General features: G+C 41.8%; 1 protein-coding gene across 1 annotated transcript in view; it reads right to left on the reverse strand.

Moving 5' to 3' along the window:
• MYO16 (myosin XVI) overlaps positions 1-12,457 on the reverse strand; it is a 441,642-nt gene that overhangs the window by 335,420 nt on the left and 93,765 nt on the right. The window contains exons 14-15 of the mRNA XM_040422330.1: positions 11,475-11,592; positions 7,562-7,709 (exon numbers count right to left, since the gene is read on the reverse strand). Coding sequence (XP_040278264.1) covers positions 7,562-7,709; positions 11,475-11,592 — 266 coding nt within the window. The remainder of the gene's footprint in view (positions 1-7,561; positions 7,710-11,474; positions 11,593-12,457) is intronic.

Below are 12,457 nucleotides of genomic sequence, written 5' to 3' on the forward strand. Positions count from 1 at the left end.
TGAACTGATGAATTTCCATGTCACTGGTGCAAAGGTGTTGGATTGCACTGACCAAAAATGCTTACAGGTCACCCTCAGACTGAATAGCCCAGTTAAGTATTGTATTTCTGTCACTGGTGCAAAGGTCTTGTATTGCACCAGTAAATAACACCTACAGGTCACTAGCACGCTTTTTAAAAATAATAAAAGCCTAACACTTTCCCTGGCTGCAGCGGAATCCTGTCCCTACACTAGTTAGAGCAGAATCGCAGAGCAACATGTGATCCAGCATTTATGCATGCATGGTCACATGGTGCACCGGCCAATCACAGCTATTCCAATACTAGGCATGACTGTGATGGCTTCCAAGTGCCCACAGACTAAACACTTGTTGATTTGGCTGTGCTGCAGCCTTTCAACAAGCTTATTTTAACTCCGAACAACGAGCAGACTTTGGCGCCATAGTTCGTGTTTGGGTCCAGGACCAGGACACCGTAATGTTCGGTACAGACCCTCAGTTGTCCCTATTACCTCCCTATAAGTCCTTTTGGTTGTCCAGATGCGTTTACCCCACAATTAAGCCAGTTCTTCAGGTATCCATAAGGCGAAGTCCAAAAATTGGATATTAAAAGCTGGTCACTTCAGTGCACAATGACACACATGATACTGGAAGCACAATAGGGTGGCCACTCATACCAGCCTCAAAAGATGGACTTTATAACCCTGCCCCCAGCTTTTCCCCCGCCCCAGTTAGGCCATGCCCCCTCCCAGTCCATAGCTGACGGGACTTAAAAAATTAAGACAGAATTAACTTCAGGTTATCTGCATGGGTGGGAGGGTAGATAACTTTACCCCTGCAGCTCACGCTCAGACAGCACAGTGCTGCTGTCTGAGTGAGAGCTGGTAAGAAAGACATCCCTTTGCGTCTTTCCAGATCCTGTGCCAGACAGAGGACAAGCAGTCTGAAATCTGGACTCTCTGGCCTAAAACCGGACCTCTGGCCACCCGAAAGCACAGTATACTCAAACACATCGTGCTTATTTATACCTCCCCCCCCCCCCCATATGAGCCTCCTTATCAGAAATATACATCAAATTAAACAAAAAAAACACATTCAAATGATATCACAATACTAGTGCTGTTTTATATGCCTGCACTAATAAGTCAGATGCTTTCCCCAGGTCCATATAATTAATCGGGGATTAGATTAGACCCATTCAAGATATCGCCATGCATTCTAGTATGGAACACATGTGCCACAGCATCTGGCCACTGATGAAACAGCATGCTGTTCACTGATGAAAGTCGATTCACGCTGAGCAGAAATGATGGCCGCCAACAATGTTGGAGATGTCAAGGAGAGAGCTATGCATCAGCCACTGCTGTCACCAGGTGAGCCTTTGGTAGTGGTGGTGCAACAGTGTGGGCAGGTGTGTCTAGTCAATACAGAATTGTCCTACACTTTGTGAATGCTACAGTGACAAGTCCATACTACTTGAATAACATCATTAATCCAGTCATTTGGCCTCTGCATGAACAACACAGGTCTAATTTCAACTTCATTGATGACAATGTGCCAGCTCATCGAGGTCACATTATTAGGGCATACCTCAAATAGAGTAGCCTATACTTTCTCCAGACCTGAATCCCATTTAAAACATATGGAATCAGCTGAGTCACCGTGTAGAAGCTCATTACTCTGTACTCCAGAACCTCAATGTCCTGAGCCTCATACCTCAGCAGACAATGAAGCCTCATACAGACGTCCATGGAACACGGTCCGTGAGGAACCGGACTGGCATTGCAGGAGCGCACGGCGTCATTGGTTGCTATGGCGCCGTGTGCTCCTGCAATGCCAGTCCGGTATCTGACGGACCGTGTTCCATGGACGTCTGCATGAGGCTTAAGTTGACTTGTGAACAGCATGAGACATCGTTGTCAAGCTGTAATTGATGGTCAAGGCCACATGACAAGTTTTTGAGACATTAACATTTTTTGTGGGGGTATACCCACCACTGTTGTTGGCTTTTGTTTGAATAAATTGTATGAGATGAGAAAATTACTATTGCTTGCATCCACTTAAATGCCCTACTTTCATGATCATTGTAGCGTGAACTTTTTACCTTTTCCATAAATTCCACCCAAAAGCCAAATATCAAAGACATTCAAACACTATTTTTGTGTTAATGCAGCGACTTTTTCTCAATGCTTTTGTACGGATATATTTGTCCGCCTTTTTTTTTTTTACATCCTTCAAAGCTAACTTTATAAAGGCCATTGGTAAACCAGTAAAAAGGGCTTGTTACTTTGAAATGATTGTTGCACTTACAGCTTCTATTAACCTATTTCCAAGATAGAAAATGGCCCTGCGACACACTGAGATGTGCTCTAAATGATGCTTGAATAGCAATGTTTGTCTTTTGTACATGTGACATGTGTTGTTTACATAGCCGTACATTTCTGCGCAGAAATAGAATCCATGTTTGGAGAGTGCTACGCTAATTGTATGCCTTGCTAAATAAGGAAAATCATAGGTTTCAGGCTGCAGAGCTATCCGTTTTGTTTAGTCTTCACATTTGTCATGTTATTACGAAAGGCCAGCAGCACAATAGACAGCAGAGCACGCAGTCCTGCCTTTTAGTTAAAAGTGTTTGATGTGAAAACACAAACTCAGTCAGAAAAAACAAGGTGCTTCTCATCAGCAAAAATCACAAGATATGCAAACTGATGGCATTTTCTCATCAAACATGGACGATACAGCTGATTGCCAGTTAGGCTGAGTTCACACGGGCGAGATTTCCGCGCGGGTGCAATGCGGTAGGTGAACGCATTGCACCCGCACTGAATCCGGACCCATTCATTTCTATGGGGCTGTGCACATGAGCGGTGATTTTCACGGCTCACTTATGCGTTGTGTGAAAATCGCAGCATGCTCTATATTGTGCATTTATCACGCAACGCAGGTCCCATAGAAGTGAATGGGGCTGAGTAAAAATCGCAAGCATCCGCAATCAAGTGTGGATGCGGTGCGATTTTCACGCATGGTTGCTAAGACGACAGTCTATTCACTGTATTATTTTCCCTTATAACATGGTTATAAGGGAAAATAATAGCATTCTTTTATACAGAATGCTTAGTAGGTGGTCAATTGAGGGTTAAAAAATAAAAAATAATGAACTCACCTTCTCCTCTTGATCGCGTAGTTGCCGATGTCCTTACTTATTTAATCATGAGCTGCCGGCTAAAGGACCTGTGGTGACATCACATCACATGGTCCAATCACATGGTCCATCACGGACACACGGACCAAACACAGATTCTTCACAGAAATCTTCATAAATGAATCACTGACCATCTTATCTCGGATTTCATCATGGACACAGACTTGTAAGTGAGGCCTTAGGCCTCCTGCACACGAACATGTGCGCCCCGTGGTCGTGCAAAATGCGGGCCGCAATGCACGAACACCGTCCGTGGGGCAGCCGCAGGGGATCGCGGACCCATTCACTTTAATGGGTCCGCGATCCAGCCGTTCCGAAAAGGAAGTACGGGACGAAACCCCACGGAAGCACTCCGTAGTGGTCCCGTAGGGTTCCGTTCCATGCTTCCGTTCCGCATCATTCCGCATGTCCGGATATGCGGATCCATTGAAGTGAATGTGTCCGAACCGTGATGCGGAATGGCCACAGAACGGTGCCCGTGTATTGCGGATCCGCAAATGCGGTCCGCAATACGGCAACTGGAAGCACGCGTTCGTGTGCAGGAGGCCTTAGGGTCCATTCAAACGTCCGCAAATTGCGGATCCGCAAAACACGGACACCTGCAATGTGCGATCCGCAATTTGCGGATCCGCACATCACAGACACTATAATAGAAAATGCCTTTTCTGGTCCGCAATTGCGGACAAGAATAGGACATGTTCTATTTTTTCCAGGAACGAAATTGCGGATCCCGAAAAAACAGATCCTGAAAAAACTGATGGGGATCCCGAAAAAACGGATGCGGATCCAGGAAATGTGGATTTGCATCCGTTCCAGCCCCATTGAAAGTGAATGGGTCCGCAAATTGCGGAACGAATGCGGACCCAAATTACGGACGTGTGAATAGACCCTTAATGTGATTTTTTTTTTTTAGATTGAACCAGAGGGTCGCTTTAACTAATTGGATGCTATTCCGTGTCATCCCTTTGGGCTTTGTTGTAAGAGTACATACACATAGCTTTTGCTGGTGTTTTTTCCCACATTTTCCCAATTTTAGTGGCATTTTTATCTTTGCATTTTATGGAGGGTTTTTGGCAGAAAAAGCACCAGCTCCAGATTCTAACCAAAAGTCTATGGGAATTAGCAAATGCAGGACACACAAGCATTTTTTAATCCTGGATCTTTTGATTATTAGATGGTGTTTTTTCTCATTCTGGCTTCATTTAAAAAATGTACCACGCTGGATGGACCTCTTGGTGTTTTCTCAGCATTTTGACACCTTCTCTATGGAGGAAAAGTACCACCAAGAAAATGCTAGTGGTAAGAACAGTGGGGGAGATTTATCAAACTGGTCTAAAGTAGAACTGGCTTAGTTGCCCATAGCAACCAATCCGATTCCACCTTTAATTTTCCAAAAGAGCTGTAAAAAATGAAATGTGGAATCTGCTATAGGCAACTAAGCCAGTTCTGCTTTACACCACTTTGATACATTTCCCCCATTGTTTGCAAAAATTCTAGAAGAAATGTTACAAAAAACTAAACTAAAGATTTTCTGTCTTTTTTTAGTGGTAAAAAAAGTGCCAAATTCATGTGTGCATCGGAACTATGGGTTCTTCAGGTGTGCCTCGTGGCTCTGTATTTGTGCAGGGAGGTCAATTACTGCACAGCAAAACGGTGTGAATTTTACAGCAAATTTACACAGTTTTGTGATGGGAATTACTGCAGCACGGCTTCTACTGGTCAAACAAATTGAAAGAACTTCTTCCACCTGTAGAAGCCATATGGGCAAAACCAACATTGCAAATCTTTGGCAATTCAAATTAAAATGCACAATGTTTTGCCTTGTGGTATTTAGCCACACTGCACAAATACTGTGCCATTTATCACATATACAAGCCTCTAAAGCACGGGTAGGCAACCTCCGGCACTCCAGGTGTTGTGAAACTACAACTCCCAGCATGCATACTTGCTCTGCTCTTCTCAGAACTCTCATAGAAATGAATGGAGCATGCTGGGAATTGTAGTTTCACAACAGCTGGAGTGCCGATGGTTGCTGATCCCTGCTCTAAAGGCTCATTTCACAGATTTTTGTTGTTTTTTTGCCATTTTATTGTTTTGTTTTTTCATATTCTTACATATATCCAGATGTTATTTTAAAGTCTCAGGAATTATGATTTTGGATGCAAATCATTATTTTCCATGTAGTTTGTTCGTTTTTAGCGTTTTGTGCATTCTAAGACAAAATGTAGAATGGCATTTTTTCAGGCATGTCTATCGGAGTTGAAAAATGCCCAAATAAAGATTTGTATGTCATTTTACCATAAGAAAAGCTAAAAGAAACTGCAAACTAAAGCAGTGAAGAAAGCTGTCTAAAAACGCATGCCAGTCTTACCACCCAAAAAAAACAGTATAAAAATACTTATACTGCTTTCACATGGTTTTGTGTGGTGAAGCACAGTCCGAGGGATGACTGCATTTTCCAGACTGACCATGGCACACCTGAGCCAAACTCATAGTGATCCTGTAAATTTTAGCCTGACCTTGGGTCTACTGTCACATACTCAAATAATACTCTGAGCACAGGACACTAGACCAATGGTTTGGATGGCATTCACAGCATCATAGCCAATGAGCAAAGTTAGTGCTGTACTAGGATGGAATAATTGAACAGTCAAGATCATTATTTAGGAAATAGTAATAGGATCTTATAAGACAGCTCATAATATAGTTCCCTTAGGCCTCTTTCAGACGGGCTAGATTTCCGCGTGGGTGCGATGCGTGAGGTGAACGCATTGCATCCGCACTGAATCCGGACCCATTCATTTCTATGGGGCTGTGCACACGAGCGGTGATTTTCACGCATCACTTGTGTGTTGCGTGAAAATCGCAGCATGATCTATATTCAGCGTTTTTCACGCAACCCAGGCCACTTCATAGAAGTGAATGGGGTTGCGTGAAAATCGCAAGCATCCGCAAGCAAGTGTGGATGCGGTTCAATTTTTACCACGGTTGCTAGGAGACGATCGGGATGGGGACCCGATCATTATTATTTTCCCTTATAACATGGTTATAAGAGAAAATAATAGCATTGTTAATACAAATAACAAAAAGATGTTGGCTCCAGCACTCACTTTTGTTGAAGTGTCTTTTCTCCTTCTTTATTTAGCAAGTATTTACAGACATACAAACAGGACACAATTTCTCTCTGGTGTATTGGCTGTTGACACGTTTCGAAAACTTCTTATTCGTAACAGTGGTGTGTTTAGGATACACTAAAACTGTTACGAGGACAGGATTAACTGTATCTAAGGACAGGATAGAGCAGGTAGTCTGTCCCATGTCCATCTCTATTTTACAAAACAATAGTTGTGCATTATATTTTGCAGATTTACCTGGGATGCTTATTTGAGAAGGTTGTCACTAATAGATTGGCCAAGCTAATCCCAAGTCTTATACAGTCAGACCCAAACATTTTTCGTTTTTGCAGATGTCTTTTTTTCTGGGCAAGTCGAATATTTTTGTGTTTTTTGAGCAGTATCATGCAGGATAATGTGATTCTTTTACTGTTTAAGTTGCTTTTAATTATTAGTGTTGTTATCTTTTAGTCTTCAATTAATTTTGATTTTTTTCAACTTGGGTCTGTTTTTCATGATTCTCTAATTACATTTTATTTTTTACATTTCTTAGTCCTAAAAGAGTTGGACATGTGATTGTCTGATCGCTTACATAACACACTGCACTACTTGTGCGCATTAACTGAGGTGTATTATGCCCGACAGGCAACCTATTAGGACTTTGGCAGACCCGGAGACCCTTTTTTGGCCTTCACTTGCTATGGTAACCCATTGGCACCCCATAATCCCTTCCTCTAAAACTACTTCAATTTTGTTACATCTAAAGAGTTAAATGTCTAGGAATGGCGTTTTCAGACTGGATGTCACTAGACAGAGAAACCCCCATTACAACTAGTATGGGAGTACTTCTTTAAGAAAGCTCACTCTAGGAATAAAAAGTTCTACATCAATTTAATATACTTTGGGGAGATTTATCAAAACTGGTGTAAAGGGAAACAGACTTAGTTGCCCATAACAACCGATTAGAGTCCATCTTTCATTTTTCAGAGCTCCTTTGGAAAATGAAAGGTGTAATCTGATTGGTTGCTATGGCCAATTGGCAAGCCAGCACTTTTTTGAGGTGCGGATCGCGGATCCCATTCAAGTGAATGGGTCTGTGTCCACAGATGGTGGGCACATAGTTGGTGCCTGTGCATTGCGGACCGCAATTTACGGTCTGCAGCACGGGCATGGCTGGCACACGGTCGTGTGTATGAGCCCTTATACACACATTTAGCTCTTTGATGCTGTTGACTAGCATTGCCTTACCTATGTGCAGTTGTGCTTCTGAGGTATAAGTTATATTTCTCTTCAGCAGACAATCCATCCATCAGAAGGTAAAAAATAAGAAAGTTGCTCTGTCCTGAGGGTTGGCTGATGAGACGGCTCTTCTCCAGCATATAAGTGTACAGTCTGGCTGGAATTCAAAAACACTTGTATAAAAACACATGTAGCAAACCACGGCTTTAGGGCTCGTTCACACGACCGTATTTCTTATTCAGTGTTTTGCGGGCCGTTTTTCCCAGATCCATTTTTCAGTTGTTGTTTTTTCAGTAGTGTTTCCGGTTCCGTTTTTCTGTATGGCATATACAGTATACAGTAATTTACATAGAAAAAATTGGGCTTGCCATAAAATTTTCAATAGATGGTTCCGCAAAAATGGAACTGATACGGACGACATCTGGAGTACATTCCGTATGTGTTCCGTTTTTTTTGCGGACCCATTGACTTGAATAGAGCCACGGAACTTGATTTGTGGGCAATAATAGGACATGTTCTATCTTTCAACAGAACGGTCCGCATGGCCGTTCTGCAAAAAGGTAGTGCATGTCCTATTATTGTCCGAAAATCACGGTCCGAGGCCCAATTCAAGTCAATGGGTCCGCAAAAAATACGGAACGCACACGGAACACATCCGTATGTCATCCGTATTTCATCCGTATTTTGCGGATCCATACTGTAGAAGTGCTATGCCCAGCCCATATTGCTCAGGTGTTTGGTGATTAATAAGTTACTGTTTCTGTATATGATCCGCAAAAAAATGGATCAAATACGGAAACCATACGGATATGTTTTGTGGAATAATGGAACGGAAGAGGACTTAAATCAGACGGGAAAAAAAACTCAGATACGGAACAACGGATCAGTGAAAAAAGGACCGCAAAACAACAACGGTCGTGTGCATGAGCCCTAAGTATGGATGATACTAATTTATAGGCCTAGTGGAATGTAATATCCTTAAGCAATATTTCCCTCTCTATTACAATGCTGAACTCCACAATGTTAAATACACAGTATTTCCTTCTGGTATAAATAATGCATCACTGGTCAATATTGATAAAATTAGCATTTTACTTTAAAACACTGTGTGTTTTGCATTGATTGCTTTAGGCTCATGCTTTTGATAGATACAGCCTTTCATTTAACATTTAAATCTCATACAGAAATGAGTCTCCTATAACATGTGTCTGCCATCTTGTGGTAATCATTGGAAACACTCCAGAATTTGTCTTTATTATTTTATTATTATTTTTTGTGTGAAGCAAAGTGTCAGTGTTTATGATATTTTTTAATGAACATTTTAAATACTACCTTTGCACCAAATCATCAGAAGGGATGACATAACCATTATGTATTACTCTTTTTGGAAAGACACTGGAAGATAGCAAGATACCAGCAGCAAAATATTTCATTATGAAAGTTACCTGCAGAGTAAATTCCATATTACACCACTGCAGCCGCCTTATCCAATGACTTTTCTCAGCTGAGATCTGTGCTATGCAGTGTGCATACAGCCATTTGCGGGAGTTTAACATTTTAATAATGATCTCCAGTAAATTGCTACCAAATGATTGCTATTGGTTTCTAGAGTTATTTTAATGGCAGTCCTTATTTTGTACTAATTAATGATTTTCTATTGTAATGTTCAGACTAATGTAATGCATGTTATTGTTACCTAGTGATCGGATGCTTTATGCAGCTCGATGACTCTTTAGATACATTACAATGTAAACCAATAGGGGTCAACGCATTGACAACAGAAATTGCTGAGACACAGTAACATGCCAGATTGTCAATACTTATTATTGAGCTAAAGGTATTCAATTAACATGTAACTGTTTCTTAATGTGATTCCTGGTAATATAATTGGTGTCTTCCCAGGATATATGGCTGCGGGGGCAGTTCACCTGGGTACCGCTCAGAGAGTAAAGTATATGAAAAGAAGGGGAGCAGTAACGATTTAAAATGTAACTTTTAATATGTCTGTTCTCCCAAGAGGGAGTAAAAGACCCCTTACAAACAAAAAAACACAAAAAAGACAGACAAGGCCCCTGGAGAGAAGTGCCACGTGTGTATTACTACGGACACAACCAGGTGCCGTCCTCGATAGGCCTATGGTAAGTGACACAAGGCCCTTGTATCACTTACCATAGGCCTATCGAGGACGGCACCTGGTTGTGTCCGTAGTAATACACACGTGGCACTTCTCTCCAGGGGCCTTGTCTGTCTTTTTTGTGTTTTTTTGTTTGTAAGGGGTCTTTTACTCCCTCTTGGGAGAACAGACATATTAAAAGTTACATTTTAAATCGTTACTGCTCCCCTTCTTTTCATATAATGTGATTCCTGCTAACCATTACTTTAAGGCCTCATGCACACGACCGTTGTGTGCATCCGTGTCCGTTCTTCCGTTTAATTATGCTGTCCCTCTCTATCACCTTAGTTTCTCCATAAATTCTTCTTATGTTGTCCCTCCCTATCACCTATGTATTGTCTCCCTATAATCATCTTATCCTTCCCTCCCTATCATCTATTCTCTCCCTATAATCTTCTTATACTGCCCCCCCATCACCTATTCCATCTCTATAATCATCTTACCCTGCCCTCCCTATCATCTATTCTCTCGGTATAATCTTCTTAGACTGCCCCCATCACCTATTCTATCTCTATAATCATCTTATCCTGCCCTCCCTATCATCTATTCTCTCCCTATAATCTTCTTATACTGCCCCATCACCTATTCCAGGGCTGGTCAACCTGCGGCTCTCCAGCTGTTGTAAAACTACAATTCCCACCATGCCCTGCTGTAGGCTGATAGTTGTAGACAGTCTGGGCATGCTGGGAGTTGTAGTTTTGCAACAGCTGGAGAGCCACAGGTTGGCCATGCCTGAGCTATTCTATCTCTATAATCGTCTTATCCTGCCCTCCCTATTATCTATTATCTCCCTATAATCTTCTTATACTGCCCCCCCCCATCATCTATTCTATCTCTTTAATCATCTTATCCTGCCCACCCTATTATCTATTCTCTCCCTATAATCTCTTTATACTGCCCCTATCACCTATTCTATCTCTATAATCTTCTTATCCTGCCCACCCTATTATCTATTCTCTCCCTATAATCTCTTTATACTGCCCCTATCACCTATTCTATCTCTATAATCTTCTTATGCTGTCCCTTTTTATAACTTTTCATCTCCCTATAATCTTATCCTGCCCTCCCTATCATCTATTATACATCTTCTTATACTGTCCCTAGCTCAGAGTTTCAGTCTGCAGAGGCAAATCCACAGCACAGCTTCCTGCCAGGTCACAAGTACACAGCAGAATGACATTCTACTCGTCACCCTCCTGCCTGCTGCCCCCCTGATTGGCTGATCGAGGCTGCCTATAAGGCTCCTTTCACATCACCGTTTCTTCTTTGCATTCTCCGGCTCCGTTGAGGAGCCGGAGAACGTAAAGTACGGATTCTGCAGATAACTGAGACCTAACTGAGCGTTCGGTGTCCCCTCAGAATATGATTTTTGAGCGGAGACGAAATGTCCTGCATGCTATTCGTTGTTCTGATCAGTGTTCCAGAGTACAAATACTGTACATCAGGGATGCCAAACCTGCGTCCCTCCAGCTGTTGTAAAACTACAACTCCCAACATGCCCTGCTGTAGGCTGATACCTGTAAGCTGTCCGGGCACACTGGGAGTTGTAGGTTTGCAACAGCTGGAGGGACGCAGGTTGGGAAACCCTGCTGTATATTATATTACTCCTATTATTCTCGGCCACTATATTGCGTCTATTTAGTATTATATTTTACATACATTTGCTGCCAACCCTTGAGTACTGTCAGCCATTGCTATGCTTTCTTCCAATGCCAAACTTGTTAGCATTATCGACACAACAATTCTTACCTCCTAATAAAGTTGACGTCTTTTCACAAAAATGTAATTCAAGGAATTTAATAAAGCGACTAGATGAGTTGTTAAGTGTTGTTCTGGCGTGACCAAAGGCTTCTAGTATTGTATTTACCTGTTAATTAAAAATCAGGGGATTTCATCACAAATATGCAATTAAACGATGTTAGAAATAATAAGCTATCTTTATAATATATACCATAACAGTCAAGTCAAATTGTCTCCTTTAACCTCTTCATGGTTTTGCCCAAACCTTGCAAGATATAGGACCCAACAGCTGGACCAGAGTGGTGAATGCAGGAGGAGCTACCTATAAACAGCAGCAGCCTCTCACACAGCAAAATCAGCGGTAGAAAAATCTGGAGCAGATTAGCAGCAGATAACTAGCTGGAAATGAGTTGTTTTTGGTGGCAGATTTCTAATTTGGTGGAGGTTTGAGAGGAGTTTTTAGAAGAGTGCTGGGTTGAGGTTTCTCTTCTTTCCTATTGTCTTCTATGAAATCCTCATTCAAATCTTCTTCCAACAAGTAATATGTCACTTCTCATCCTCTACTCGTTGCACTGTGAGCACAAGGTAGAGTTTTTAACTTTAACGTCAATGAGAAAACTGTTGGTGAGTGCTGGTTGTGGATTTAGGAGCTTAAAACGCCCATTTTCTGCAGCTGAATCAGTGTCAGATTAGTGGCAGATTTTAGCTATGTGAACATAGCCTCATAGAATGAAATGAAGCTTGAGTAGATCCTACAGGTTTGACCATCGCTCACTTCCCCTAAAGTTGGTCTCAGTTCCTACCTTCTTTTCCACACCCCTACATTTACCCTGCCTTAGCAGTCCTGATTTTTACAAAGGTGCTGATTTTATCCTATTTTTACAACAAATTTGACAAAGCCGCTGAGTTTTTGCCATGGCTTTTCAAAATCACAGCTAAAAAGTGACTAAGCTAACATGTTTGAATATACATCCAGAGTTTCATCAAAGTGA

This window comes from Bufo bufo, chromosome 3 (genome assembly GCF_905171765.1).
Source record: "Bufo bufo chromosome 3, aBufBuf1.1, whole genome shotgun sequence".
NCBI lineage: Eukaryota > Metazoa > Chordata > Amphibia > Anura > Bufonidae > Bufo > Bufo bufo.